The 25486-nt window shown below is 38.2% G+C and overlaps 1 protein-coding gene across 9 annotated transcripts in view; it reads right to left on the reverse strand.

Annotated features, from left to right (window-relative positions):
• ARHGEF7 (Rho guanine nucleotide exchange factor 7) overlaps window positions 1-25486 on the reverse strand; it is a 132591-nt gene that overhangs the window by 20883 nt on the left and 86222 nt on the right. For 7 of the 9 annotated variants that reach the window (XM_068420102.1, XM_068420131.1, XM_068420168.1 and 4 more), the window contains 10 exons: window positions 24310-24432; window positions 13428-13566; window positions 12506-12565; window positions 11142-11288; window positions 9152-9238; window positions 5631-5709; window positions 4117-4256; window positions 3220-3444; window positions 1794-1814; window positions 1121-1214 (listed from right to left, as the gene is read on the reverse strand). In XM_068420102.1, the coding sequence (XP_068276203.1) occupies window positions 1121-1214; window positions 1794-1814; window positions 3220-3444; window positions 4117-4256; window positions 5631-5709; window positions 9152-9238; window positions 11142-11288; window positions 12506-12565; window positions 13428-13566; window positions 24310-24432 (1115 nt within the window). The remainder of the gene's footprint in view (window positions 1-1120; window positions 1215-1793; window positions 1815-3219; window positions 3445-4116; window positions 4257-5630; window positions 5710-9151; window positions 9239-11141; window positions 11289-12505; window positions 12566-13427; window positions 13567-24309; window positions 24433-25486) is intronic. The other 2 variants (XM_068420111.1, XM_068420139.1) reach the window with 1 other exon arrangement.

Raw genomic sequence — 25486 nt, forward strand, 5'->3', positions numbered from 1 at the left:
AATGATACTGTATTGCAGTACTTTCATTTTTCCTAAACAAGATACCTGCCTGTAATGAGATAAAACATCCTGAATGAAAACACCCACCTGTACATCCATGATCACAGGACTGTCCTATTCACTACCTTAACTTTTGCCATATGAAATTCACATCACACTCGGAAGGACATCTACCTTAGACAAACCAACTGTGCCCTGAAGAAAAGCTTTTTCTCTCCAACCCTACATAAACCAGCCAATACTCACAATAACACACTTCATGCATTGAACACTCAAGGCACAGTCTCTATCTTAAAAAACCCATGAGCAAAAGACAGACACAGAGAAGCAAAAGCTGCAATAAAGAATCTGGCCTTCATATTAAATACCCTGTCTTTTATTGATATAAGTAACTGGATTAATCATCCAAACAAATTTATACGGAAGAATTAGAGTGACACTGACAACTAAATGAATATTGTGTCTGCTTGATAACATTAATGTTCCCTCCACCCCAAATTACCCCAACATCCAGATTTTGACCCTTCTGGTTTTCTACACATTCATCAATCTCTCTCAGTTCAGTGCTGTTCTTCAGACTTTAAAGACACAGACACTAGCAAATGACCTTATTTCTAGGAGATTAGAGCAGACCTTTGGATCTTAGAAAGAATGACTGTGGAAGCAACTAGTCTTCAAACCAGCAGCAACACCCAGCTCAGCAGAAGCTCCCACCAGGATCAATTTAAGAACACAGCTACTAAGTATTCTGCAGAAGTGGGATAATATCTTCAAACTGTTCTTTGCAGTATTAAAAGCCAGGTTTACCTTACTGAACTTTACACGGCTCTACAGTCAACCTCACTTCCCTCTCCAGTAAACAGCTAGAAATAGGCACTTCACAAGCATACATCCACTATAGTCAATAGTTAGGCTCTAGAAAACAACTAATCCCATCGTGACATAAGCACCTAAGATGAATAAAACAAACCATCCTCTGGAGATACCTACACCCTCTCCCCTGTCAGGAGAGAGGAAACCAGATGACTTGCTTACACTGTACATCTAACTTCCACATAATTTAAACTGATGTTAATTCCAGGCTTTGTATTATGCAGACATTTGTTCAAGTCTCTCTTACTTTTTCTCAGTGCAAATTCTTCATCCGATGGCTTCCGTTCTGGCTTGCGTTTGGGAAGCAGCTTTTTCATGGTTTTAGGGCTTTTACTGAGATCCTGTGCAGGGAAAATAAAAATAAAAAGAGCAGAGCTTCTCTACAATAGTTCAAAAGTTTAACTGCTAAGATGTATACAGGAGTTACTAACTAAAAATCTTCTAACTGCACCAAAATTCAATCTACTAATATTTTTTTGGCACATCCCATTTGCCTGAACTGGCTGCTTTTCTCTCTACCCTTCCTCCAACTATACACAAAGTCAGATATTTTAGTTGTTCTATTAACAGAAATATACAGAAAAGTTGCTGCAAAAGCATGCAGGCTGTTTGGGAGCTAGAGCGAAGGGAAGAGGCAGGCATACATTAACACAGGGTTTCTTCCTTAACTTTTGAAGAGACAACCCATTTCACTCGTCTACTTAGAAGCAGGTAAAAAAGGTCCTAACAAGGAAGCTTGGCAGGTAGTATACTCTTCAAAGTCAGAATTTGTAAATGTTCAGGTCCATTCTTACAAAGCTTTACAGAAAAAAAAAATACTGCAACAAATACAGCATTTCCGCTCAAAACATGGTCATGCTAATTTATAGGAACAATGCTAGGCTACAGGAACAAAAGGAATATACTGGTCTACCCCTTACCTTAAGGATACAAGACATCCTCTATAAAAATAGAGAACAAGAAAGTAAAAAGGTGAATGAGGACAGACCAAAGAAGATGAAGATAGGTTTTAAACATCATTGTATGCTAAACACTGTAAAAATGATTGAAATTTTACCACATTGGAGAATTTAGTGCCCTACACATGAAAACATGAAACGAATTTAACTTAAACTACAAAATCAGCATATAGTACAGCCAAACAGAAGAACCTCTTGTAGCAACTAAGCCTAAATACTAACCTTCCAGTTGCAGATCACCTATCACTTTTTCCCTGTTGTTTAGGGGATTTACAAAATTTTTAAAAAAAAAAAAAAAAAAAAAAAGTCACACATACACACAGCCACCACAAAAAAAACCACAGCCAGGCCACACTGGGGCACAGCGTTTAGGCTACAGTTTTTAAGAAACTGCAATTTACACATCTGCAAAGTAAAATTTTTCTGTCAGCATCTCATGCTTGCAGAATAAACTGTTCTTAGGCATAACTGCATGATTCTTTCTGGGCCCTGTTGCTTCACACTAAATTAGTATCATGAGAACACATGACAAAGACACTGAAACAGGAGATATCACCAAGCCACAGAGCATCCAATATTCTCCTCCTTACATACATACAGACTTCCAACATAAATCTAACGTCTTCTTACTATTTACAAAACCACGCAAAATGTAGTGGCAGGACCAAATTAACCTACCACCATCTTCTTGTGGTTAAAAACACCATATTTTATTTCTCTTGGAACAGATTCCTGTTTCATACCATACGCTAATTAAAAACTGCAACAGCATCTTAAAATCTAAGCTTTTCTTTTTTTTTTTTGCTAATAGTAACATTAGCCATCAGATTCTTTTGAGTCCAAAAACATTATATGTATTTTGACAGTTACTATTCTTTTTTTTAAAAAATATGCTTTTGTTACCTAGTAACAGTGGTAAATACTGAGAAACCACGAGTCAATTATACCATCACAGCTGTTTAGAATGATTTGATACAGCACTTTGAAGCACCGTAAGATCCCTTACCCTAGATACTTTGCAGTGTGCTTAGCAAATAACTAACTTGGCAATAAGCCTGGATGATCAACATAACAGAACTGCTAGTTTGAAAAAATAATAAAAAAATCTTATTTATTAACTGGATAGTGGAAATAAGTGGAAGCACTTGGGGGAGGTGGGGGAAGCCTCTCTTAACAAGCCTTAGTATTTTCTGAGCTGTAAAACTAAATCCCTGCTTGAAAGAAACAGCATTCACTAGTTCATTACCACTGATTCAAGATTGGCTATTACATCATCTTTATATAAAAACACATACAGAACTGTAAAAGGGTGGTGTGTAAAAAAGAAAGTTAAACTTCCCATTATAGGCCTGCTACACAGTCATATTTCTTGGCTGCTGCATCTCACCTCTTTATAACAAAGAGCTGCTGAAGGCCGTAATGGAGGTGCAGGCCGTAAGCAGCTCAGACTCCAAGGCTTGGGGGTTTTCGGAGGTTCCAGAGGTCCCCAGTTTATCGTGGTATGTGGAGTCCCATGATGTGACGGATGAGGGAGAGTGTGGTACGCAGGCGTCAGTGGTACTGGCTTGCTGTCTGAATGCTTGCTGGAGGGTGTTACTGGATGGGAAGGAAGCTGTCAAAGACACCAAGGTGATGGGGAGGGAAAGAAAGCATATTATCACAATAAAAACATAATATCATCAAGGATTCATGAAATAATCTCACTTGCTCTCTAGTGCTTCTGTTTATTACAGCTGGCCTTTGAAAATTTTGACACTAAACTGTTATTTGGAAAAATGGAGCTTTAAGAAATTTTTATTGTCTACCACTGACAAGAGTACACACTAAAGAAAGAACAACTATGAGCAGCCCTGCTCCCACTTCTCTCAGCACTAAGGATGGAGCTAAATTTAGATCCATTCATATCTAACAACTCAAATGCAGAACCTAAAACAAGTTCTTAAGGAAATTGTTTCTCCACAGCCTGTCAAGTACACCACCAATTAAAACCTACTGTTCTAAGGATACTTATAAGGATGGTGATGTATTACTTGGTCAATATAGAAGTAGTAATAATAATGAATTTTCTTTTACCCTGTTAAACTATTACACCAAGACGTAAGCATTTTACTCTTTGTTCACACAATGTAAAACAGAATGATCTTTTGACCCATTAAACTACAGTCATAACATTCAGTTCTTGTTACTAATGGCTAAAAAAATGCTTTACACACTGGCATATTTGTCAGATAACCTAATTCTGCATACACTGCTCGTTCACTTCCATCCAAAAGCTATTTCTTACTGTGTGAGATGGCACAGAGTGGGGTTTAATGGTGGGATTCCCAACAGTTGTGACTTTGGTTTGCTTCTGCAGGTGATCCACCCATTCATGCAAATCTTGCTGGTTGTTACAAGACACTAGTATCCTTTCAATCATATTTCCTAGGTGACAGAAGACAGAAGACGTAGGAAACCACAGAAAAACAACTTAGTCAATCTGACATGATTATAAAGACATTAATTTCCTAAAACATTATATCCCCTAAGTACTAAGCAAAAATTTTAACCTGTATTTTCAGTACAACAGCATCTCACTTTTCCAGGTTGTAACAGACATTTCCTCCATGTATTTGTTCCTTTGCCAAGCACAGGAGTTCTACCATTTTTCCCTACCTCTAATAATTAAACACAACCTTAAATAATAAGAAATAGATGTAGGCGACAGGCTCATCTAGCAGCCTTATGCTTCTCCATCTTCCCCAGGAAAGCCAACATATAGCCTAAAATGTCATTCTTGAGTCTATAAGCTACAATACAGGAAAAGTTATAACATACAGTTCAGTGATCTTCTCTCAGAAAAAGGCATAAAGTTGGTCTGAATCTAGTACTAAAGCTCAGGCAAAAGTCACTTGGGAAAGCAACCTTAACCAAAGATTACTTTAATTTCTGCAGTTAACTCCATTTTAACTCATCACATTCCTCATCTGAGGTCAGCTGCATACCTATTATCTCAGAAGACCGTGCACCATCCACAGCTTTTTCCCCTCTCCCTCATAGCACCAATGTGTGATACTGCCTGACACTTGAGAGGGTCAAAATTACTTAAATGCAACCTGCTTGGAGGCAGAATCTGAAGGTATGAAGCTCCACCATGTGGACCCTACTCCCACTGTCCTTTAAATCCCCCAAGGAAATAATAGACATGCTGAAACAAATGACTTAACAGATAGAAACTACCCAAAGTAAGCACAATGGCAAACATCATTAGCAGAGATGCTAAAGGTCTCTCAGAAAGTAGACGACCATTTACAGAAGAGAGCTCTTGCTTAAAGCTCTTCCAGAGTCTCTGGAACTTCTCTTCTTCCAGTGGGTAGCATACTTTGACCTGCTTCATTATCAAGGTCCTTCTCAAGGCTACTGCCTCCATTCATTACAATACAGAAATTAGGGGACAAATCCCATGCAAAGACACTTTGTTAACCGCTTAAGACAAGTGATAAAAAGCTGCTTTCAAGTGAGGCTCTGGGTAGCTGCCTTACAAAATTTTTATAATCACAGGATGGCTGAGGCAGGAAGGGACCTCTGTAGGTCATCCACCCCTCTGCTCAAGCACAGACACCTAGAGCCAGTTGCCCAGGACAGTGGCCAGACAACTTCTGAATATCTCCAAGGATGGAGATCTCTCCAGGCAACCTGTGCCGGTGCTTGGTCACCCTCACAATGAAAAAGTTTTTCCCTCTGTTCAGACAGAACATTTGATGTTTGAAATAGCATATTCTGGAATAAGTATTAAATAAAAATATTTACGGTCAATACCTGATATTTCAAATGCATTTTTATGGTTTTCACTGTCTTCTAGCTTTGTGATAGTCATTCCTGTCATTGGCAGTTTCCCCTTAAAAAAAAAAAAAAAGTAACACTAAAGTTAAATCCAAAACACACAAAAACATTACCAAGAATATATAAACTTAAAGCTCTGAACAAAGACATACACAGTAAATTGGCACACACAAACACTGATAGGTTTAAAAACATTTAAAAATCCACACAAACACCTTATCAATGGAAGTTTTTCATATGCCCAACTTCTGCAAATGACACCTATGACTTTAATGAGTCTATTTGATACCTATGCAGGCTATGAAATCCATACAAATGTAATACTGGTCACTCATCATAGCCTCAGGTTCTTGGAATCAAGACCTTCAGGGTCATCTGTATTACATTATTAGAGGCAACAGTGACTCATCTTTAAGCACATTTCTTTGCAAACTGTTTGATTAGCTCTCAACATAAGGTTTATGGTATAAGTAGATTTAGAAAGGAAGATTTCACTAAACAAACACATCAATTATTTACTGAAGATTTATGTCTCTAATAACCCCACTACTAAATTCACTCACAGAAATATCTGGGGAAAGAAAACAAAAGTAGTAAAAACACCTTTAAATTTGTAAAGTTTCAGAAGAACATATTAGTTTCACAGAAGATAACCTCTCATTTTAAACCCAGTCAAGCTGGGAAAAAAGCGTCAGTTTAGGACAACTTTCTGACCCTTTAGAAACACAGAAGAATAAATAAGACTGAATACTGTCAGGATGAAAGCGTTTACCAAAAATGCAACTTTATTATTAAAGTTCCTTAAGACAGATCCTGTATTCTTCTACACAGAAACACTATTCAGCATATGTTGGCAAAAGTGCAAATACTATGTACTGTGGAATTCTGGCTCCAATGGAGGGCAAAAAAAGCCCCACGACTTCTCCCCCCCCGCCTTTTTTTTCCTAATGACCGCAGAATGGACAAAGGTTTCTTAGAAGCTTGGAAACTAAAAATCACTTGATATTCTGTATGCACAGAGCATGCTCAAGGAAGAGGTTTTTTTGCAACAGCTTCCCCACTGAAGGAAACATGGTGGCATCATGCACTACAATGCAGCCTAGAATTCTCTCTTCTGTTTTTCCATAGTCGCTGGTTCGTGAGTAACACAGCATACAGCCACAATGAAAGAGAGGTGCAAGTTTTGCTGACATAGGTGAAGAGGAAATATGGGGATACACCAAGCAAAAGACTGGTGACAGAGAACAAAGATCACCTGAGCTACATGCAGAGAAAAAAGTACTAAGTCAACAAAACACAGAAAAAATGGAACAGAACTCATGAATCTATTCCCTTTCTTTCAAGAAAATGGTGAAGCCATCTTGTAAAGTATGGTTTGTGCCCATTGTGACTTCAGTTTACCACTGCTAAAAGCTCTCCCAACTAGCTCATGTGACAGATATATCAGCACTATCAACCAGAACATCTGAAGCCTGCTGGTAACTGGAATATTCAGAAACACAGGGAGGGTGTAGTGTAGGATGTCGACCCCTGTGGCATCATTTCCCTGGGAATGACCGAGGGAGCTGCATAATCTTCTGCCCATATCCATCCCAGCTCTGAGACAAGAACCTTAGAAGAACAGTCCAGGTGTCCCATGTTATGCAATCCAGACAAACACAAACAGCGACGAAGTAATTTTGCCTTGTTGTGAATATATAGTCAGCAATATTTGAGAAGTTGTCGGTATTGGGAAAATCACGTGAAACATTATGAGGAAATTAAGTCTTGCATTCAACTGAGGGTTGCACAGCAAACACTAAGAGAGGGTTGTGGCCATACTGAGTAGAAGCTGAAGACAAACGCACAGAAAATTGCTTCTTTACTGAACAACCCTGTGCACCTGGGGCACAAGGTGGGAGAGAGCAGGAAGAAATGTAATATACAAAAGGAGAACAAAATTAAGCCTTACAGATTCATTGTTTAATTTCATATTGTTTGTTAACACACTGAATTTCCAGTCAGTTGCCTTTGTAACCAGTACAAAAGAACCTTCCTTCATCAAGAATTCTGGATGTGCCACTTGAGATACAGAGCTCACCTGCTTTTTCCAGTCTTTTTTCCATCTGTGTTGCGACAAAGCACTGGCCAAAAAGTCTGAAGAGCAGCACAAAGCTAAGAGAAACTTGATTGTGCATTTGAACCATCTAATGCAACACAGTCTCAGACAAATCTCCAGCTACTACCATGGCAGGCAAGATATGAATCGAAACATGAATTTTGGAATTTAACTGCTCTTAAAAAAAAAAAAAAAATTACACAGTCTGTGACTGGATGTAGCCGATCACACAGTAACCTCAACTGACTATGCTTCAGTATTCCTTCATAACAGGCAAATCACTCCTCAGGAGGAACAAACAAACTGCTCAAGAGCCTGATTTACAGGAGTACTTACAGCAGGTGAAATCTTGGGCTCCTTTTAGAACTTTGTGTTTTACTGTGATGCCTGGAAACCACATAACAATACTTGAAGAACATCTATCAAGATTTCAGAAACTCACGGACTCTGCGTTTGCTTTAACTTCACCTCTCAGGGGTCTTTGGAACTACAAATCCAAAATGCAAGTGCATCTGTGAAACACGTCCTAGAGATCCAGGGGAGCCAACCCAATCAGCACTGATCCTCCTGCACTATAGCAGAGTTGCTTTGTTTCTGCAGTGGGGAAGCAGGCAAGAACTATTCAGCTGGGAAACTTACTAAAGAGCTCAAAGACCATGTCTACCAGCAACAAGTAGTGGATTTGTGAAGGGAAACACCTGGTGCTAAGGACATGAAGGCCACATGCTATGCATTTCGGGTGGTGTTACACTGGGCCAGCTCTAGGCTGAGGCCATAGACTGAATGCCAATCCATGTACTTGATCTGCTCCAGTAGTTGTAGCAGACCAAGTGCACTTTTGGAGCACGCCTTCCAGTTCTGCTTTATTCAGAGGGAGTCCAGCCTGAGTCCTGAGAGTATGTCTAAACTGCGACTCAAATATCAGTACACAGGGAAAACTAGAAGGTTCATTTCGAAAGTGCTCTGCTGATTCAAAGATAAAACACTAATGTAGACACACCTAAAGAAACGGATGGTAGCACAGCCTAACTCACACCAATGCAAGCTTAGGAGTGCTGTATAGTTTTGGTAAGACTCGAGCAGCAGTCGGAAGAGCATTAACAAACCTGTACAACAGCATTGCTTTCCTATGTAGATCTAAAAAGCTACTGATACTTCCTCTCACTAGATAGTACTAACAAGGTAAAAAAATCCTTGCTGATAGTCACAGCTGCAAAAATCATACCCGGGCTTCTAGCCCAGAATTTTATAAAACGGATGACCAGTTCTTATTGCAGAAACTATCTTTTATCTTTATAAATGCAGAAGTTTAATAATACTTCCAAGTTTTTCCAATACCATTTAGAAAAAAAGCCACCCCGCAATACATTTATACATATATGTACATGTATTACTTTACCTGATAGATAAACCCACTCATTCTCGGGCTGGCAGACAACATTAGCAAAACATTCGGGAAGAGAAGAAGATACCGTTCATTCTTTTCCTTATCCAAAAAAAAAAAAAAAGAAAATGAAAAAGAAAAAGTAAATATAACATCACAAGCCCCCTCGTCCCTTTTTCTGTTTTATATTATTAAAAACTACCATCAACGTTACAACTCCATAATTGCTCCACAAACATTCGCTCCTGGCAAAATTAACTCTCCATAGAATTTTTTTTTTTTAAAAAAAGGTCAGAAGTATTTGATTTTCTATTTGAAAAGTGCTAGTAACACATGCCTATACTTCTTCCTGGAGAGTACGGTCTAATATTTTAAAACAGAAATTGCACAGTCTGGGTGAAATACTGACCTTGTTTAATATGATAACAACTATTTTGCTGATTTCAGCAAAACCAGAATTACACATTGGATATATTTCTTAATATAGTTTAGATGGATGCTGTTATGATAATGTCAAGACCACAGTCTCTCAAATTGGAGAGATTAGATTTTTGCATGATGTTGGATTATGCCCCAAAGCAGACAAAGAAGATAAAAGAAAAGTAATAATGCTTATATTTGCCACAAAAACTCATTACTTTGTTCTGGTTTAAATTTGCTGGTTTCACTTATGAAGTTGTCCTTTGTTTTCTGTTTTGGGCATATTTTTATGGAAGGAGGAGAAGGTTTACTCTTAATCTACTGCTATAGACAAACTACGGAAGACAGAAGCATTAAGGTATAATGTTTTAATTTTAATGACAAAACAAATATGTCCATTGACAAAGTCATTGTCTCAATTTCAAGCATCTTTGCAAAACAATACAAGCCCTTACCAAGTTTTAATGTTTCTGTTTTTCAGTAAACCTTTATAAATGTCAGTATCATTTTAAAAATTACGAAAGCAAAAATAATCACTTTTGCACAAATGAAGCTGCTCTGTATCTAGTCAGAAAGCCGTAACGCTATGCAGAAACTTCTAAAAGTCCATTATGTTTGACATGTTAGCTCATGATGAGAGTGTGGGGTCGGGTGGTGTTTTGTTTTGAAGACTACAAGAAGAGACATGACTGCAGAAGATGCACTTATCAGCTCTACTGAATCTTTTTATTTATTTTAACACCTAAAAATATACTGAGAGAAAAATATCAGGTGATGAATCCTGAACCATTCACCTGCATAAACACTTTTCTCTTTCTTCATATTTACGGACATCTTTGTTCTAAGGCAGGAAACTGACTGAATGAGGCTGCAATTCAAAAGCCCCCACCAAGTTCAAAGTTTCATTGATTTTACAGGGAAACAATGACAGTAAAAACATGTCAGTAACCTGTGTAACATTTCCTTTATGTTAGCACTTGCTTTTAAGATAATTTAACATTATTTCTGGTAGGACAACCTTTTCTTTGTGTGTTTTGCTTGTCTGGGTTTTTTTTTTTTTAAAGTACCACCCCAGACTTTGCAGAGTCACCTCTGACTTTCTAATGTCTCCTCTTAATCTATTTCTCCAAAACCACTTGATTATTAAGATTCTATTTCAAAATTTACTACTGGAGCAAAGTGCCCAAAACAGTGAGGAAAAAGTGTGCCTCAGACACCTTGTAATATAAAACTTGACAGTTTTTCTTATTTAAAACACACTGTAATAACTGCTATACAAAATGATTCTGTAACATAACTACACAGGGAAAAGCCTGTTTAATTATGCTCTTTGAAAACAATCCTGCAAAATCATCTTACAAAACTGCTATATTCGGTTACATTTCAGTAAATTTCACAGATGAGACCATCCATCCTCGAGGAAATTTATTTCATGTTTTGTAATAAAAGCCTTAAATCAGTAGAGAGATCTTAGTCTAGATCAGTATCTCTGAAGCATTCTGTTTATTTCTGCTGCATAATGATTACAATTAATTTTATTCAAAATGGAAAGAAAGACCGACGGTAAAGATGAGAAGGACGTTACCTCACTTCCAGCACACTGAATCATGACCTGGGACATGTAAATCACATTGCCAAGTGTTTTAATATCCTCTCCCTCCCAACAACGGATAGCTTCCGTCAGTATTTGTAGTTCAAGTTCTTTCCGTTTCCGTACTTCTTGACATTGTGCCTAACAAATACAGGGAAAAATGCCACGTCTATCAACTCTATCAATTTGGAGCAGGTTAAGGTTAGAAATGCCAGTACAGTTGTATTTACTGTTGTGTTTGTAGTACACACAGAAGACAGCGCCTAACTGGAAGCTTTTTTATTTAGATGACTATTACTAATATATCTTATAAAACTAGTTTTGCTAACTTCAATATTATTACTTTTCCTTTCAATACACTGACTGCAATTACTGTTCCAAATTCATGGTCATAGCTCTGTTTCTCAAATTTTTCCTTTCTTTAGATTTTAAATTTTTGTTCTTCCAACCTAAAATGGCTAGGCTCAGCAGAAGAGTAACAGGGCTGTCAGTAACACACAGGACTATACAACAAAGAACCTTTCATTAGTTAAGAGACACGACAATTATGCAAACTATGAGTGCATATAACCTTGTGTTCCTGTGTTTATTAAATGTTTCCAATCTGCTCTACTAGCTGTACTCCCATTCATTTGAATTTTTCTCAACAAGAATTGTTTCCTCTTGTTTGTGAAGCACCCAACAAAATGGGATCCCTAAACCTCTTCTGAACACAAAGAATACTAAATTTCTGCTTTAAAAAATAAAAAAATAAAAAATGACAGGTTACCACCAGCACACACTCCTAACAGGAAACACAAAACATTGTGTTTATTGTAACTGAGACTGCATTAAATATATGCTTATTGCAGTTGACTTTTTTTAAAAGACAATAACAGACAGCTCATCTGTCCAAATCAGGCTTCCTACTCTAATTATTACTAGAAGTTTCATATCCTCTGAACTTCATTAGCACTTTCCCCTTCATCCTCTCTCCCGCAACTCCCAACATCATTCCTCTAGAAAGAATGCACTTTAGAAAAACCTCAGGAGATACACTTAGCTGTTGTAAAGAAGCCCTTCCTCAGGATACTAGTTATGCTAGCACTAGTAGAAAGGGAGACAAAGCATGAGCGACAGGGCAGACCAAGAGGTGTAGAATGCTTGCGTGGCTCTTATATCAATACTGTACTTGCTATAACTCCCCAGCAAATTACTATCCTTAGCTCTGCCCACAAAGAGCGTCAATTTCCAGGCTTTCAAAAATTTCTTATACAAACATTTACAAAAAAAGCTTCACTTTTTTAAAGCAATAGAGGTGGAATGAAATTAGAAAACATTCTACTTAAAATATATCATCTATTTTTTATCACTCTTACAGAAAGATTTTTGAAGGCAGTCATGGATTTTTGAATATCTGGACGATCCGGATGATAATCCTAAAAACAATGGAGAAAACATACAATGACTTTAGTTCTAGTAAAAATAATAAAAAATTTTTAGAGACTTAACTAAAAACAAGTAAGCAATTCCATAAAATAGAAGTTGTAGACCTATCTGCTCTCTTTTCACAGCCACCTTACTCTTATATCAAACACTGGTGGGTTGTAGTAAAACTAAGAGTCATTTATAACATTCCTACTTATGCTCAAAACAGAGTCAAGGAAGTTTTACAAGACCTAGCAGACAAGGGATTTTGAAATCCTAATAAGAAAATGTTTATTTTAGAGTTTTATTTGGCATGTTAGCTTTGTCACAAACTAGATTCCTTAAGACTAGTATGTTCCGTGGTCACTGACTGACAAACCAAATTGTGTGACAAGACAAAGACCCATACGCTTTCTATTCCTCTCCCTCCTTTACACTCCAAAAGTCTAACCTATAAAATGCAACAGTAGCTCCTCAAACACCTTCCTATATTGGAAAGATAATTTTTTGGACAGTGTTCAGTAGAAGTCAAAGGGACTATTTTGGTGACGTGTTCGACATGCTGAGGTCCTAAGATGAGAAGCAGCACTCCTACAAGATAAAGTAGCCTCAAGTAGTATGTAGGAGCACATTCAATGCCAAGTCAACCAAAGACCCTACAAGACTCTTCTAGGAGTGAAGATTAGCTTCTCTGGCTAGTTTTACTCTAAACGTTCAGCTTTTACAGGAAGTTTTACTGCAGTAAGTTTTAAACCCTTGCAGCCCATATTTTAGAAGGCTGACAGAAGAGTCCCATCATGCTTGACATGTACCTTTAAAATAATTGTTGTCAAATCATCATTAAGCTGGAACATAAATGCTGATAAGATATACCTCCATGTGCCTTTCAAGTTCTTTCAGTAACGTGGGGTATTTATCCAGACGCATAAAAGGTTTGCTGAGGCCTGTGGTCAGTACAAGGATCCCAGGGCTGTTGGCACCTTTCATCTCCATGAATTCTCCTAGGTCCTCACTGTGTACACAAGATATTTAAGCAAATTAAGATCAAATTACCAAGGCAATTAAAATTGCACTGGATTATCCGCTTCAGTCTTTCATACGCAATGAATTCTGCCGATAAAACAAGAGGCCAAATAAAGCAAAAAGTAATTCAAGTACAACTTAAGTGCTGCAATCAGTTTCTGCATTAAATAAAATACAGGAACAAGAACATTTGCAGATTTGTGGTCCATCCAGGGAACAGACACAGGATCAAACCCACCTTCTAGGCAACTGATGCTCAAAGATAGCTCCTAAATGCTACCCCATCTGAGCAACAATTACAGAATAATGCTATTTGCACTGTATTTTATTACTCAGCTCTTCATTCTAGTAAAATGACATCTGACCTTAGAGGTGGTTTACACAGGTAATACAAAAGCATAAATGATTCAATGGCTTCGTATTTAATCAAGCACTGATATTTTTAAGGTGTCAGGCACTAATGGGAAGACACAGAATGTTTCAGAACCTTTTTCCCTCCCACACTTACATGTTTAATGACCTCATCTCACACATCCACGGTGATACTGCAAAATGACCAACTAACCAACAGCCATACAAATGGTAGACCACAGCATAAATAATTACTATCTATTCTCAAACAAGTTAGGGTTTCACTGAGGGTGTACTTACGCAACACACTTGTTTTGACAGCAAAGCTGCTCTAAGAAATCCATGCCCTCCAAATATCACAAGCTGCTACTTCCCCTATCCAGATGGTTTTTCATATTTGAATAATTTCCAAGAACTGGTTCAGCCCCTCAACTTTTTACATTAATTCAGTTAAAAAAGCAGTGCATCCTGGGACTTTCAGTTCACTTTGCTACCAAGGAATCTTAAAATACCTACATCTTCTGCCTCCTTATAAAGCAGAGGTTTCAGAGCACTATGGTGGAGGACAAGCTTTTCTAGAGTTTAAATGACCAGGAACAAAATGAGCCCCCTCTGTGGGGAAAGGAATGTACGGCAGCACCTGGGCTGATTTCCAGGCTTCAGAATATGCAAGTTACAGAAGAACGTGTGATTCTCAAGACAAAATCTAAATAAAGGAAATTCAGAAAGACACTTATTAAAAAGATAACATGTTCTTGCATTCAAACTGTGTCACTCTAGATGTCTGCAGATGTGGTTGCTCATGTTTTGAGCCCTTGTTATAGTAAATTAACTAGTTCTCCAAAAAACCCACAACAAACAACACTATTCTCATGTGATAGTCATGTTAATTCTGCTCTAAGATATCCTGAAAGTCCTTACTTTCTACTGATTAATAGCATCACGCTCCCATAAGTTAGAATTACTACTAAAAATTTTTTTCCCCTCCTTGGTTTATTGGCATAGTCTAATTGCTCAAAGGAAGCCTTTGCCAGCTACCAGATTCAGTACTACTTCTAGAAAGTGTAAAACCAGCATCAAACACCGAACAGCAATAAAGGAGGAACACTTGTACATTATGGCCTCATTAACAAAAAGGGAAGGGCAAGGATCTCCAAATCCAGGGCACAGTGTTTCCATGCAGAAGTAAAAGCAAATCTTGACCTGCTCAATTTCCCTAGGAAAAAAACACTGATAGGCCACTGCCATAATACACATGCTCAACTATCAGAGAGTCATGCTATATAAAAGCAGTACACAGACTAAGACAAAACAGACCTCCCTACCTCTCCCAAGACACACACACACTCCTTCCCATTTCAGAACAAGTGACACTTTCCTTATTAATGTCACTTGTCCAAATAGATGAAGAGAGCAGAACAAGAACATGAACTGCGACCTTCCCATCCCAATGTAAGTGCTTTACCCACCATCCCACCCAGATCTCTCTCCTTCTGGCTGCTAAAGCTTCCCCAAGTTCACAGAAGAGAAGTTTACTTGTCTTCAGATTTAGTTAATTGGTATTTACTTATACTACCTTGCTTAAATACATCCAGCACTGTTTCCAAATTGTTAGGTCTGACATAAGCTTACACAACCTCTTTTAGAGCACTTCACCCCCATTCTAACCAGGCCCAGGCACTCCACATGTATTTGTGCCATTTCTGCTGTACTCACCTGCAGAGTCGAGGAAGTGGGTGAAGGGATTTCCCAGAAGCTGCTTTGCATTTTAAAGATGCACAGAGAAGTGCAGGGCACCCCTGAGAATGCCCACAGCTCCACCAGGCAGACCCTGCTACATCCCTCTCAAGAGACATGTATCAGCAACTCCAGGCCTCCTAAAATCAGCTTGTGACATGATCAGGTTTTAGCCAAAATTAAAACCCACTGGAAACCTCTTACAGTACAATAACGCAACACAGACAGACTTGAGTACTTTTGTAGCTTAAATTTATATTTAAGAAATAAAGCTGGCCAACTCAATACCTAGAGCCTGAAGACCTACTTTGCCTTGCACTTTCTTAGTCACAGCCCTTACTCTGCATAAAAATCACACCAACTTCAGAACCTGACAACTGATTCTGGTGGCACCCTAAACAAGACTAAGGATTTTGACTCATGTTTTGGTTTTACAGTGTTACTAGGTATTTATTCACTGGGGATTCAGGCTCATTCACTGGGGATTCAGGCTCATTCACTGGAACATCAAGCTGAATGGCTACGGTGTGGTGGCATGTCTTCTTCTGACTCAGTTCAAGGGAAGCAGCTGTTTCCAGCAAGGTGATGTGGTGGACAAACGAGGATACAGTGCTCCATTTCCATAGAAAGCTTTACCAAAGCTCATCTGTGAAAGCCCATCGGTCTCAAGGCACTCGGTGGTTTTAAATTTCAATTCACTGCGTATATGACACTGATCATGGGTACGCTACTGCTTTTTCTTGTTTCATCCATCAGTTCTCCCTGCAAGTGCCCCCACCCATGTCACCATCAAAGTTAAAGAGTACCTATGGTACTTGGTATGTATCTTCAAGTAAACGTTTAAACTCATTCTTTGCGTTTTGTTTGCTTTGATTAACTTTATCAACTATACCCTTTACACATTATCTGCTCTTCTTCCCCATTTCATGCAGCACAATCCATGCGCACATCTACACGGCTTCTCTTTTCTCCCCAACATACACTCTACAGTACGTGTCCATCGCCAATACCACAGGCCCTTCAATTTAACATTGTTCTGAACAGCACTGATTTTTGCCTTTAGAAAGCAAAGATGAAAAAATCCTCATTCCTTCAGCCATCTCCACACTGCTGGGTGCAGACAAATGCATTATACAAATGGTATTTGCTGAGCTGTCCATTAACACAATGCTTTTTTTCTTCTTTTTCTCTTTTTTTTTTTCTTTTATTTAATGCCTCTACAGTAGGAGGAACATCGGTTACCATTTCACCCACATTCACATTTCTAATTTTCATTGTCACTGTTCCATTTCTTCTCAGCTTCGGCATTATGAAACAGACAGGCCAGAAAAAGGAAAAAACTCACTGTAGCCTGAATTAAAATCAAGTACTTGGAAACCTGAAATAAAAGCCTGATATTATCTTCTTTTCCTTGTCTACTCTGCAATTTCTTTAACTAAACAGGCTCTGTGGTTACGCAATGTTGCAGCAGTTCCCAGGCCACTCACTGCTCTTTGACACCACATACTTGGTTGTTTATCACCTCCTTCTTACTTAATCACAGTATAGGAACCTACAGAGCAAGTTTAAACCTCAGCTCACTTGAAATGTACACAAAGTCTTGAAAAACACGCTTAGCAATGGCATCATCAGGAAGCCTTTTCCACCGAGCAGTGTTAATAGGTGTAATTAAAACTGAATGACGTAGTTTTCCTCCCAACATTCCCAAGAGGACAACGTTTTCTTTCACACACTTCTGTGCTTCCCTCTGCCAAGTTTTGACATGCCAGCTTGTTCAAAATCTAGTATGAACACACACACACACACTCTTAATACAACAGGACCCCAAATTTTGTCTGAGCAGCTCCATCACACAGACCCCGTTAGCCATCTGCTCATGCTGTACCAACCTACCTCTGCAGCTTCACGGACATAAAATATCTGGCAATACGGATGTTACTGTAGCTCAAAGCTTAAAGTGAGTGTCCTTCATTTACTCACAAAGGACAAATACAATACAGAACATAACAGAAAGGCTTGCTTTCAACAAAATATGGGTGGGTTAAAATACTGTTTGAATACAACAACAGTTCACAACTATTTTTTAATTAATAGCAGCTTAAAAGTCAGTGTCGTTAGCTTAAGAGCGCAGCTGCTTTGCCAAGGACAATGGCTCTTTCATGTCACAAATTCAACTGATGCCTGCAAGTACCACGCTCTCCTAGGCAGTATAAGCTGAATAAAACTCTGGCCCACAGCTAAGCAGTACATTTTTAAAGAAATGTATCATTTAGCTGAAGGGAAAAAACTTTTGAACAGTGAAATCATCAACTTAGTCACAATTGCCTAAATAAGTAGCTTTTCAGAAAGAGGCAGCTGAGATTTGAATTCACTATTTGCATCATTTATAGAATAAAATGCAGAGAGGCATACAAAAGCGCTGTGCTTCATTTATCCTGAAATCTTGAGCTGAAGAGCTCTCCCCACTCCAGACTAGCGTTAGTTCACAGCTTGAGATATTTTAAAGGTCACCATGAAAAGGGTCTTTAAGCCCTATTAATATATTCAAATCTTTCTTAGCACAGCTGCCTCAAAAGCTGCAAATCAGACTGGGGGGAGGTAAGAATGTAAGCTCATATGTGCCTACAGTAAGAGAAGTCAAACACAAAAAAGCAGCCATTTAAACTCGAGGAAAGCACATCCAGGAACTAAAACGCAGACGTTTAAAATCACAACTTACACTTCTGAAGTAGGTCTCTGTTTGTAATAGATGGAGCACGAGCTATCACTGCTGAGGGGTCTGAGGACTGCACACAGGCACCGCATTTTGAGAGCGTTGTGGTACAGCTTGGCTCAGCGACCCCTCAGCCGCAGCTTTTAATTTCCTAGGGCTAAACTTCCCAGTCAAGCTCCTCTCCCGAGGACTGTTGCTTGGCGTATGACATCAGCCTGCACACTTGCAGGCTCAGGGATGCACCAAAGTGGGGGAGGCACAAAGAGTTTTCTGACTCAAGCTGATCTGTATTCCACGCTCCAGTTACTCGGAGTAATTGTCGTGTTACAGCTCCACAAACTTTATCCAGACTGCTAGGTCTGTGAAGCAAGTGCGGAATATGCTTGGAACACGTAATCTAAAAGAACAGAATAATCTAGCAAAATCAATGTTTGAACAAGCAAAGATTTGTGAATAGCTTTCTTCCAGCTGAGAACTGGCTCAACACTTGCCACTGCAAAATTAAAAAAGCAGGTGTATGTTACTAATTTTTGGCTGCTTTTTCATCAAGTTATGTTTTCTTTTGGAAACGTTTTTCTTCCCTTTTGTTTTAAAATAAATATGGTGTTGTTTAAATAGAGTAAAAAAAGCTTAAACCCCACCTCCCCCGATAATGGCATAATGCTGATTACATTGGGTCTGTACTCTCCATAATTTCTTCACGAGAGTTTTATGTCCACTGATCAGTGGGGCCTGTTAAGACTTTTTCTTTCATCATGTTATCCACCCTTCAGTGAGTTCTATACTCAAATATCTTTCCTCTTGTCATTTTGGATGCATTCCACGAAGTCCCAGTCCTAGCTTCTGCCTCCTCTTTTTCTTTGCTGGACTTCCCCTTGCACTGAACTTTGTGGCTTACGATCTTCCCCCAGCAGGTAACATCTCATGTTTCTGGGACTCCTTACTCCACTGCAATTATCCATTTCTGTATTTTGCATCCAACTGGGGTTTTTAATTTATTTGAGGAAAATGCATTCTTTCACGCCTTAGGTTGCTCATCCTGTTTCTTCTCTTACCGGAAAGCAAGCATATGCCTATGATCAGAAGCACACAGAGCAATCAGTGCTACTTCGACTAAACACTACGCCCTCAAGGCAGTCCTGCTCTCACCAGCTAGCAAAATTCTCTACAAAATAACACCTACCCTTGGACTTGAACTGGGATGCTCAAGAAAAACTAAGGGATATTAGAACTGAAACCTCATACAACACAGCCAAAGAGGTACGATTGTTACGGAATAAAGTAAATTGTCACAGTTTAAAGCTGGGCTGGCTATTAAACCTGTGGCAGATGCTCTCTGTTAACCCTCCCCCCCCCCCACCTGAAGGGAAAGGGAAAGGGAAAAGGGAGAGAGACTTATGGGTTGGAAAGTTAAAACAGTTTTAATAAACTATAATGGAAAAAAAAGTATAATAAGAATAATAGAAATAATCAAATATATACAAATATATACAAAACCAAGATCGAGAGCTTGGAAATCCTCCTCAGGTAGAGTTGCTCCCCCCAGCACAGGCAGAGAGGAAAATGCAGTAGTTCCCCTGCCATCACACCTGAAGGCTTTTAACTGGAAAATTGGCAAAGCTGGTACCAATCAGTGGGAGACAGGAGGGCCCCTCCCTCCTGGGCCCCACCTCCAGGAGGCAGTGGGTTAGTGATAAATAGGAAAGTGAGAATGACGTGTATGGGATGGAATACCTCGTTGGTCAATCTTGGGTCACCTGCCCTGTCTGCTCCTCCCTGCAGGTGCGACCCCCCTTCGGCTCTTCACTTGTAAGCAGTGAGGAATTTAGCAGTGACCTTGGTTTCTCTAAGACTAATTGGCCTGGTTTGGGCCAAACCAGGACATTAATAAAATAGGGATCGCGTACAATGGCACTACAGCCACAAGAAGAGAAGGGAACAAAGAGAACAAGCTAATATGCAGTGGTGGAAACATGCAAAACTAATCTCTGCAAGAGCCACCACTCAGCTGTACCTGGTGAGCTCCACCTCACCAGTTCTAGCCAGTGACTTAAGACACAATTACAAGACACGAACACAGATCTAAGGAAAAATTCTTAAAAATCCTTGATTAATTACACAGAAAGAATTTTAATTCTGGAAAAAATATGCAACGGCTCTGAAACAATTCCTGAGACAAAAAGTAGCTAGCAAATTTCAAGACTGTATGAAATTGGAGGAATTATGTTGAGTATCAGCTCTAACACCTGATAAAACTTACAGTGCCACAACTGGAACCAAGAAGAGAATCTGTTCTCAAACTTAACAGAAAGATTTTGTTGTTGTTGTTGTGATTATCAGAGGCAAATACAACCTCAGAAACGTGCAGCTCTGAAACCTGAGCTCCCGTATGGGCTGTATTAGGTTTTATTCCCATTTCTGCATATTCACATACACTCAGGTCTCTAATGATATTCATTTCAATAGTTTGACTATCAATAATTAACTGAAGGAAATAAAAGATGTTTGTAGCTCGGAAGATTTGAACATGAAAAATCTCTTATTCATTAAGTAATATAATTAACTCCCTTCACCCCTGACTGTGTATTTATATAAACATGCACATATATGAACTTAAAAACGCAGACACCCTCTTATTCTGTACTAATTGAATAAAAGCCCCCATGTTACTGCTACATACAATCAAGAAGCAAATGCCAAAGAAGAGAAAGAGGAAACAGGCTGGCATTCATACTGAATGACATTTAAAAAAAAAAAAGAAAAAAGAAAAAAGAGGTATTTAAAAGACAAGTAGGTGTGGTGCTTAGGGACATGGTTTAGTGGTGGACTTGGCAGTGTTAGGTTAATGGTTGGACTTGATGATCTTAAAGGTCATTTCCAACCAAAATGATTCTGATTCTATGATAATATAATCAGGTTTTATCTATACATAGGAATACACATACAGAATCTCTACCAGGTGTCAATGACATTTTAACAGGTATTACAACACTGCTCAAAGAGCATGCTTGATACTTCAGAAGATGACATAAAAACCTCATATGCGTAATATTCCATCAAACTCGATGACTGCTTACAATTTTGATGTTACAGTGAACCAACTGGTTAAAGAAACAATACAGTTAATGCTTCAAAATGATAGCCAAATTTCTGTTAAGTTGTTTTTAGTCAGTAACAGTAAAACCACAATAATAAAACTAGTATGTTTTATAGAATAAAAAAAGAAAATAGAGATAAAGTTTCTGAAGTTTCACCTCAAGCATTTAGCTACGAGATTTTTTTGCTTCTTTTTTGTTGGTGTGGTTCCCACCAAAAGCAAGTGAACTTAATAAGCTGCAGAAAATACTAACTTTGTGATATACGAATCTGACTTAAAATACGTGTTCAGTTTATGAAGTGCGCATTATTTCTTCATGGCAAGAAATAATCTGCTGTAGACAGTAAGAATTTATGTTCCAAATCAAACCACTCCAGACTCTTCCTTTTTCTTCTCTCTAAAACACTACTGAATAGCACAGCTGTTACAAACATGATATTCAAATCCAAGAATTCAGCAAACATCTATTTCTCTGCCATATTTTTGCTGGTATTAAAACACATATAGTGCTTTTAGACCCTCTGCTAAAACTATACCACAAAACTAGCCACAAATTATCACTGTTTCTTAAAGAGTCTTAAACCGTGGTCTGTTGTCTCTGAAAAATTCCAGTTCAATATTAATCTAGTATCCACTGCAGTATAATTGTTTTGTTATAATTACAATCATGACTATCCTCAAACCTCACAGTAATTTTTACATTAAGGTTTACTAGGGATGCTTTTACACAATAAAAACATCTCAACTAAATAGACAAGGAGATAGTTCTGAGTATTTTCCTTTTCTTCATGCCTTCAATCAGTTTGTTATTCTTGGTAGAAAAGTCTTTTTCCCCCTACCTTTAAAACAATGTAATTAAAAGCCTTCTGGCATTCTGAGAGGAAAAGGTTCAGAACTGCTTAAAGCCACCTTCTGATTTCTTCACAGCAGCTGTCTCAAGCAGAATGTTTAGTCAAGCCACTTGCTACCGACAGCAATGGTGTTCAACAAAAATGAAGGGCTTAGAATAATAAAAAAGGTAATTAAAAAAAATAGCATTCATTTCTGTTGCTCATGCCAGGCAACACAATAGCATTAAACAGAAAGCCGTTCATCACAACTTACCTCCACTTGAGCTCTTATGAACAATACAATTGCTTTGAACCTACTTCCACATCCAAATTACTTAACTACTCTATGATACTTAAACTGACTCCACCAAGATTTGATATCAAGCTGACTTTACAGGCCAGAAGCTGAATTTTTCTTTGGACAACCTATGCGCAAAGCAACACAGAAGAGAAGAAATGCTACTCTTCTCCATCTGCAGAACAAATAGCTTTCCTTCCTCGTATTTCTAGTATGATTTCTCAGACATGGCTATTCCCTCTGTTATCCAAGAGTTCTGAAAGTTAGGACAATCCTTTACAAATATCTCCAAATCTTAAGAAACATACATGATCACTTTGCTATTACTTGCCATCTTCCATCTAAGGATTAAATCCCAGACTTCTGTATGGAAAGAGCATAAAGGCATAAACAAACAAAAAAGCTAAGCCTAAGAGTATTAAAAGCACCATAGGCATGACCACCTAAATATTTTACCATTTAACAGAAAGTGGTACTGGCAATAGGCCATTTGAAAGAAAACAAACACTAAGGGGTTTCATCAGCAGGTTTTAAACATATTTTGTCTTGTTTAATTTTAATTGATCATTGCTTCTGACAAAAATTCTTCTGTGTAAATTGCCATGGGAATTTGCAGCTTGATTTTGCAAAGTGCTGTTGGAACATAGTTGCATGTCTTACTAACATCAGTGACAGTTCATAGTATTTGGTAGCTAGAAGGCTTTTTAGTTATACTATCATGAGTAAAGCTCACAGGTGTGCCACATATTGCTGCTGCTAAAAAAAAAAAATGTGAATTCTTGGAAGAAGCCAACACTATAGAAAACAACTCAATTATGCTCCTCTTAGTTTAGGAAGAGTTAAGAATACTTAAAATATGTTTATTTTGGTCCATCACAAGACAAAAAAGGGAGAAAAAAGCAGAAAGAACAGATATCCTGCTAGAATTTGTCCTATGTCTAACCTTCAAGACAAGGTCATGGTTTTGTCCCACACAACAAGCAAACATAAATAGCCCCAAACTAACAGCTGCTGCAGCACGCGCTCATCAGAAGAATACGTGAAAGCAGACTTTTTAGATCAAATTCTAGCCTCAACACTCTTCCCTCAAGGCAATACAGGCCATCTTCTATGCAAATTCAAGGTCTGTCCCAAAGCTGAGCAACTTACATCATGTTAACTCAGCATCCCACCTCTTACACACAGACAACACTAATTCTGTAAACTTGAAAAGCTCACACTCCTTTATAACTCAAAAGTAAAGCTAAGGGTATACCATTATAAAACAAAGTACATACAAATGTACAGGCTTTTACAGGGCTAGGTTACAATTTGCCAACTGTCTAAAAAGCCTGCTAGTAATCATGTCAATTATGCCATAATTTCACAAACTTGTTTTGAACTCAACATTTTTAAAACAAAGATGAAAATCAGTACAGTTTGTTTTACATATTCAGAGTCCAGCATACGTTCCTTAAATGAGAAAATTGCCTCAAATAGTTGATAACAGACTGCCAAAAGTGACAAGCTGGTCTTCATCACATGGAACAGCTTTGGGTTCTGGGTTTTTTTGTCTTTTTTTAAAAAATATACTACTACTTTACTTTTCCTTAAACAAGCTCTAACACACCAAATGTGTGTCAAAATAGAAATCACAGCTTTACAACACAAGTATATTTTATACACTTTTTTTGTATCAGACTTAAAAGACCCCAAAGTAGACATACCTGTGTTCTGTGAGAACATTTACTGCTGATGGATGGTTGGCACAGTATGCAAGGTATAAGCTTTTCATTTGTGGCATCAAATTTAGAAAACATCCTCCAACTCTCTGCTGAGCTTCAGGCAACCTAAAAACAAGATGAAATTACTATAATACCAACCAGACACAGAAATAAATTAAAGCCTGGAAAAGCAGCGTATGCTGGGGTTTGTTTGTTTGTTTTTCGTGGTTTGGGTTTGTTTTTTGTTGTTGTTGTTTGTTTGTTTTTTTAATAAAATCAACAGCTATATTTCTATGTTCACTGTCCAGCAATCAACAGCTTGCTTTCCTTCTTCACAGCCTCAACCCTGTAACTGTCAGGCCTGATTATGCGACCACAGTATAGGCAGAATACGGTACATACCTGTAAGATGGTCATTCAGCAAAATTTTTTCAAGAATTAGTGGTAATTAGCACCTTCTTTAGGAGTTTGATTTTCAGTCAACATACCTATCTGTCTGAACAGTTTACTATCCACTTATAAATGCCATGCCAAATCTTAAAAGCAGTATTCCAGCGCTTAGACAAAAACTGGATCGAGCGGCAACAGGATTCTCTCCCTCTACCCTGCACAAGCAGAGATCATAAGCTTAAAATATTCATTAAAAGATCTAAGTACCATATTAAGCTCTGATGGCACAAATAGAAGCCAGTTTCAGTGCAGTAACAGGCTGTTTTTACACAACTGTCACTCATTTTGCTTTTTAAGGACCATAAAGCACTTCTATGTTGGTTTATAACCAGGACAAAAGTGCTGCTTTACCACCATCAGTACAGAAATACTTCCTATAGCTCATACATTCTTCCTCTTTCATGCTCGAAAGCACCACATCTCCTAAGCAGTGAAGGAAAATTCCACAATTCAGTTCAGAAGAGCTTATTTTATCTACCATAAAATGGTGCTTAAATAACAGCAGCCTCAGTGACTTCGGTAAAAAGAGACGACTCAGCAAGAGAAACAGTATTTAGAAAAAAAGCTGAGGTTCACCAAGACTGTGTGAAAGTCATCAGTTTTGATCAGATTTGTCAGAGGAACATGCACACATTTATTGACATAAATAACAGGGGACAGCATATGAAGATAATATGAATATACACAGTATATTTTTCAAAAGGTGTTAGCAGAAACCGTCATCTCAAAT

This window comes from Nyctibius grandis, chromosome 2 (assembly GCF_013368605.1).
Source record: "Nyctibius grandis isolate bNycGra1 chromosome 2, bNycGra1.pri, whole genome shotgun sequence".
Taxonomy (NCBI): Eukaryota; Metazoa; Chordata; class Aves; order Nyctibiiformes; family Nyctibiidae; genus Nyctibius; species Nyctibius grandis.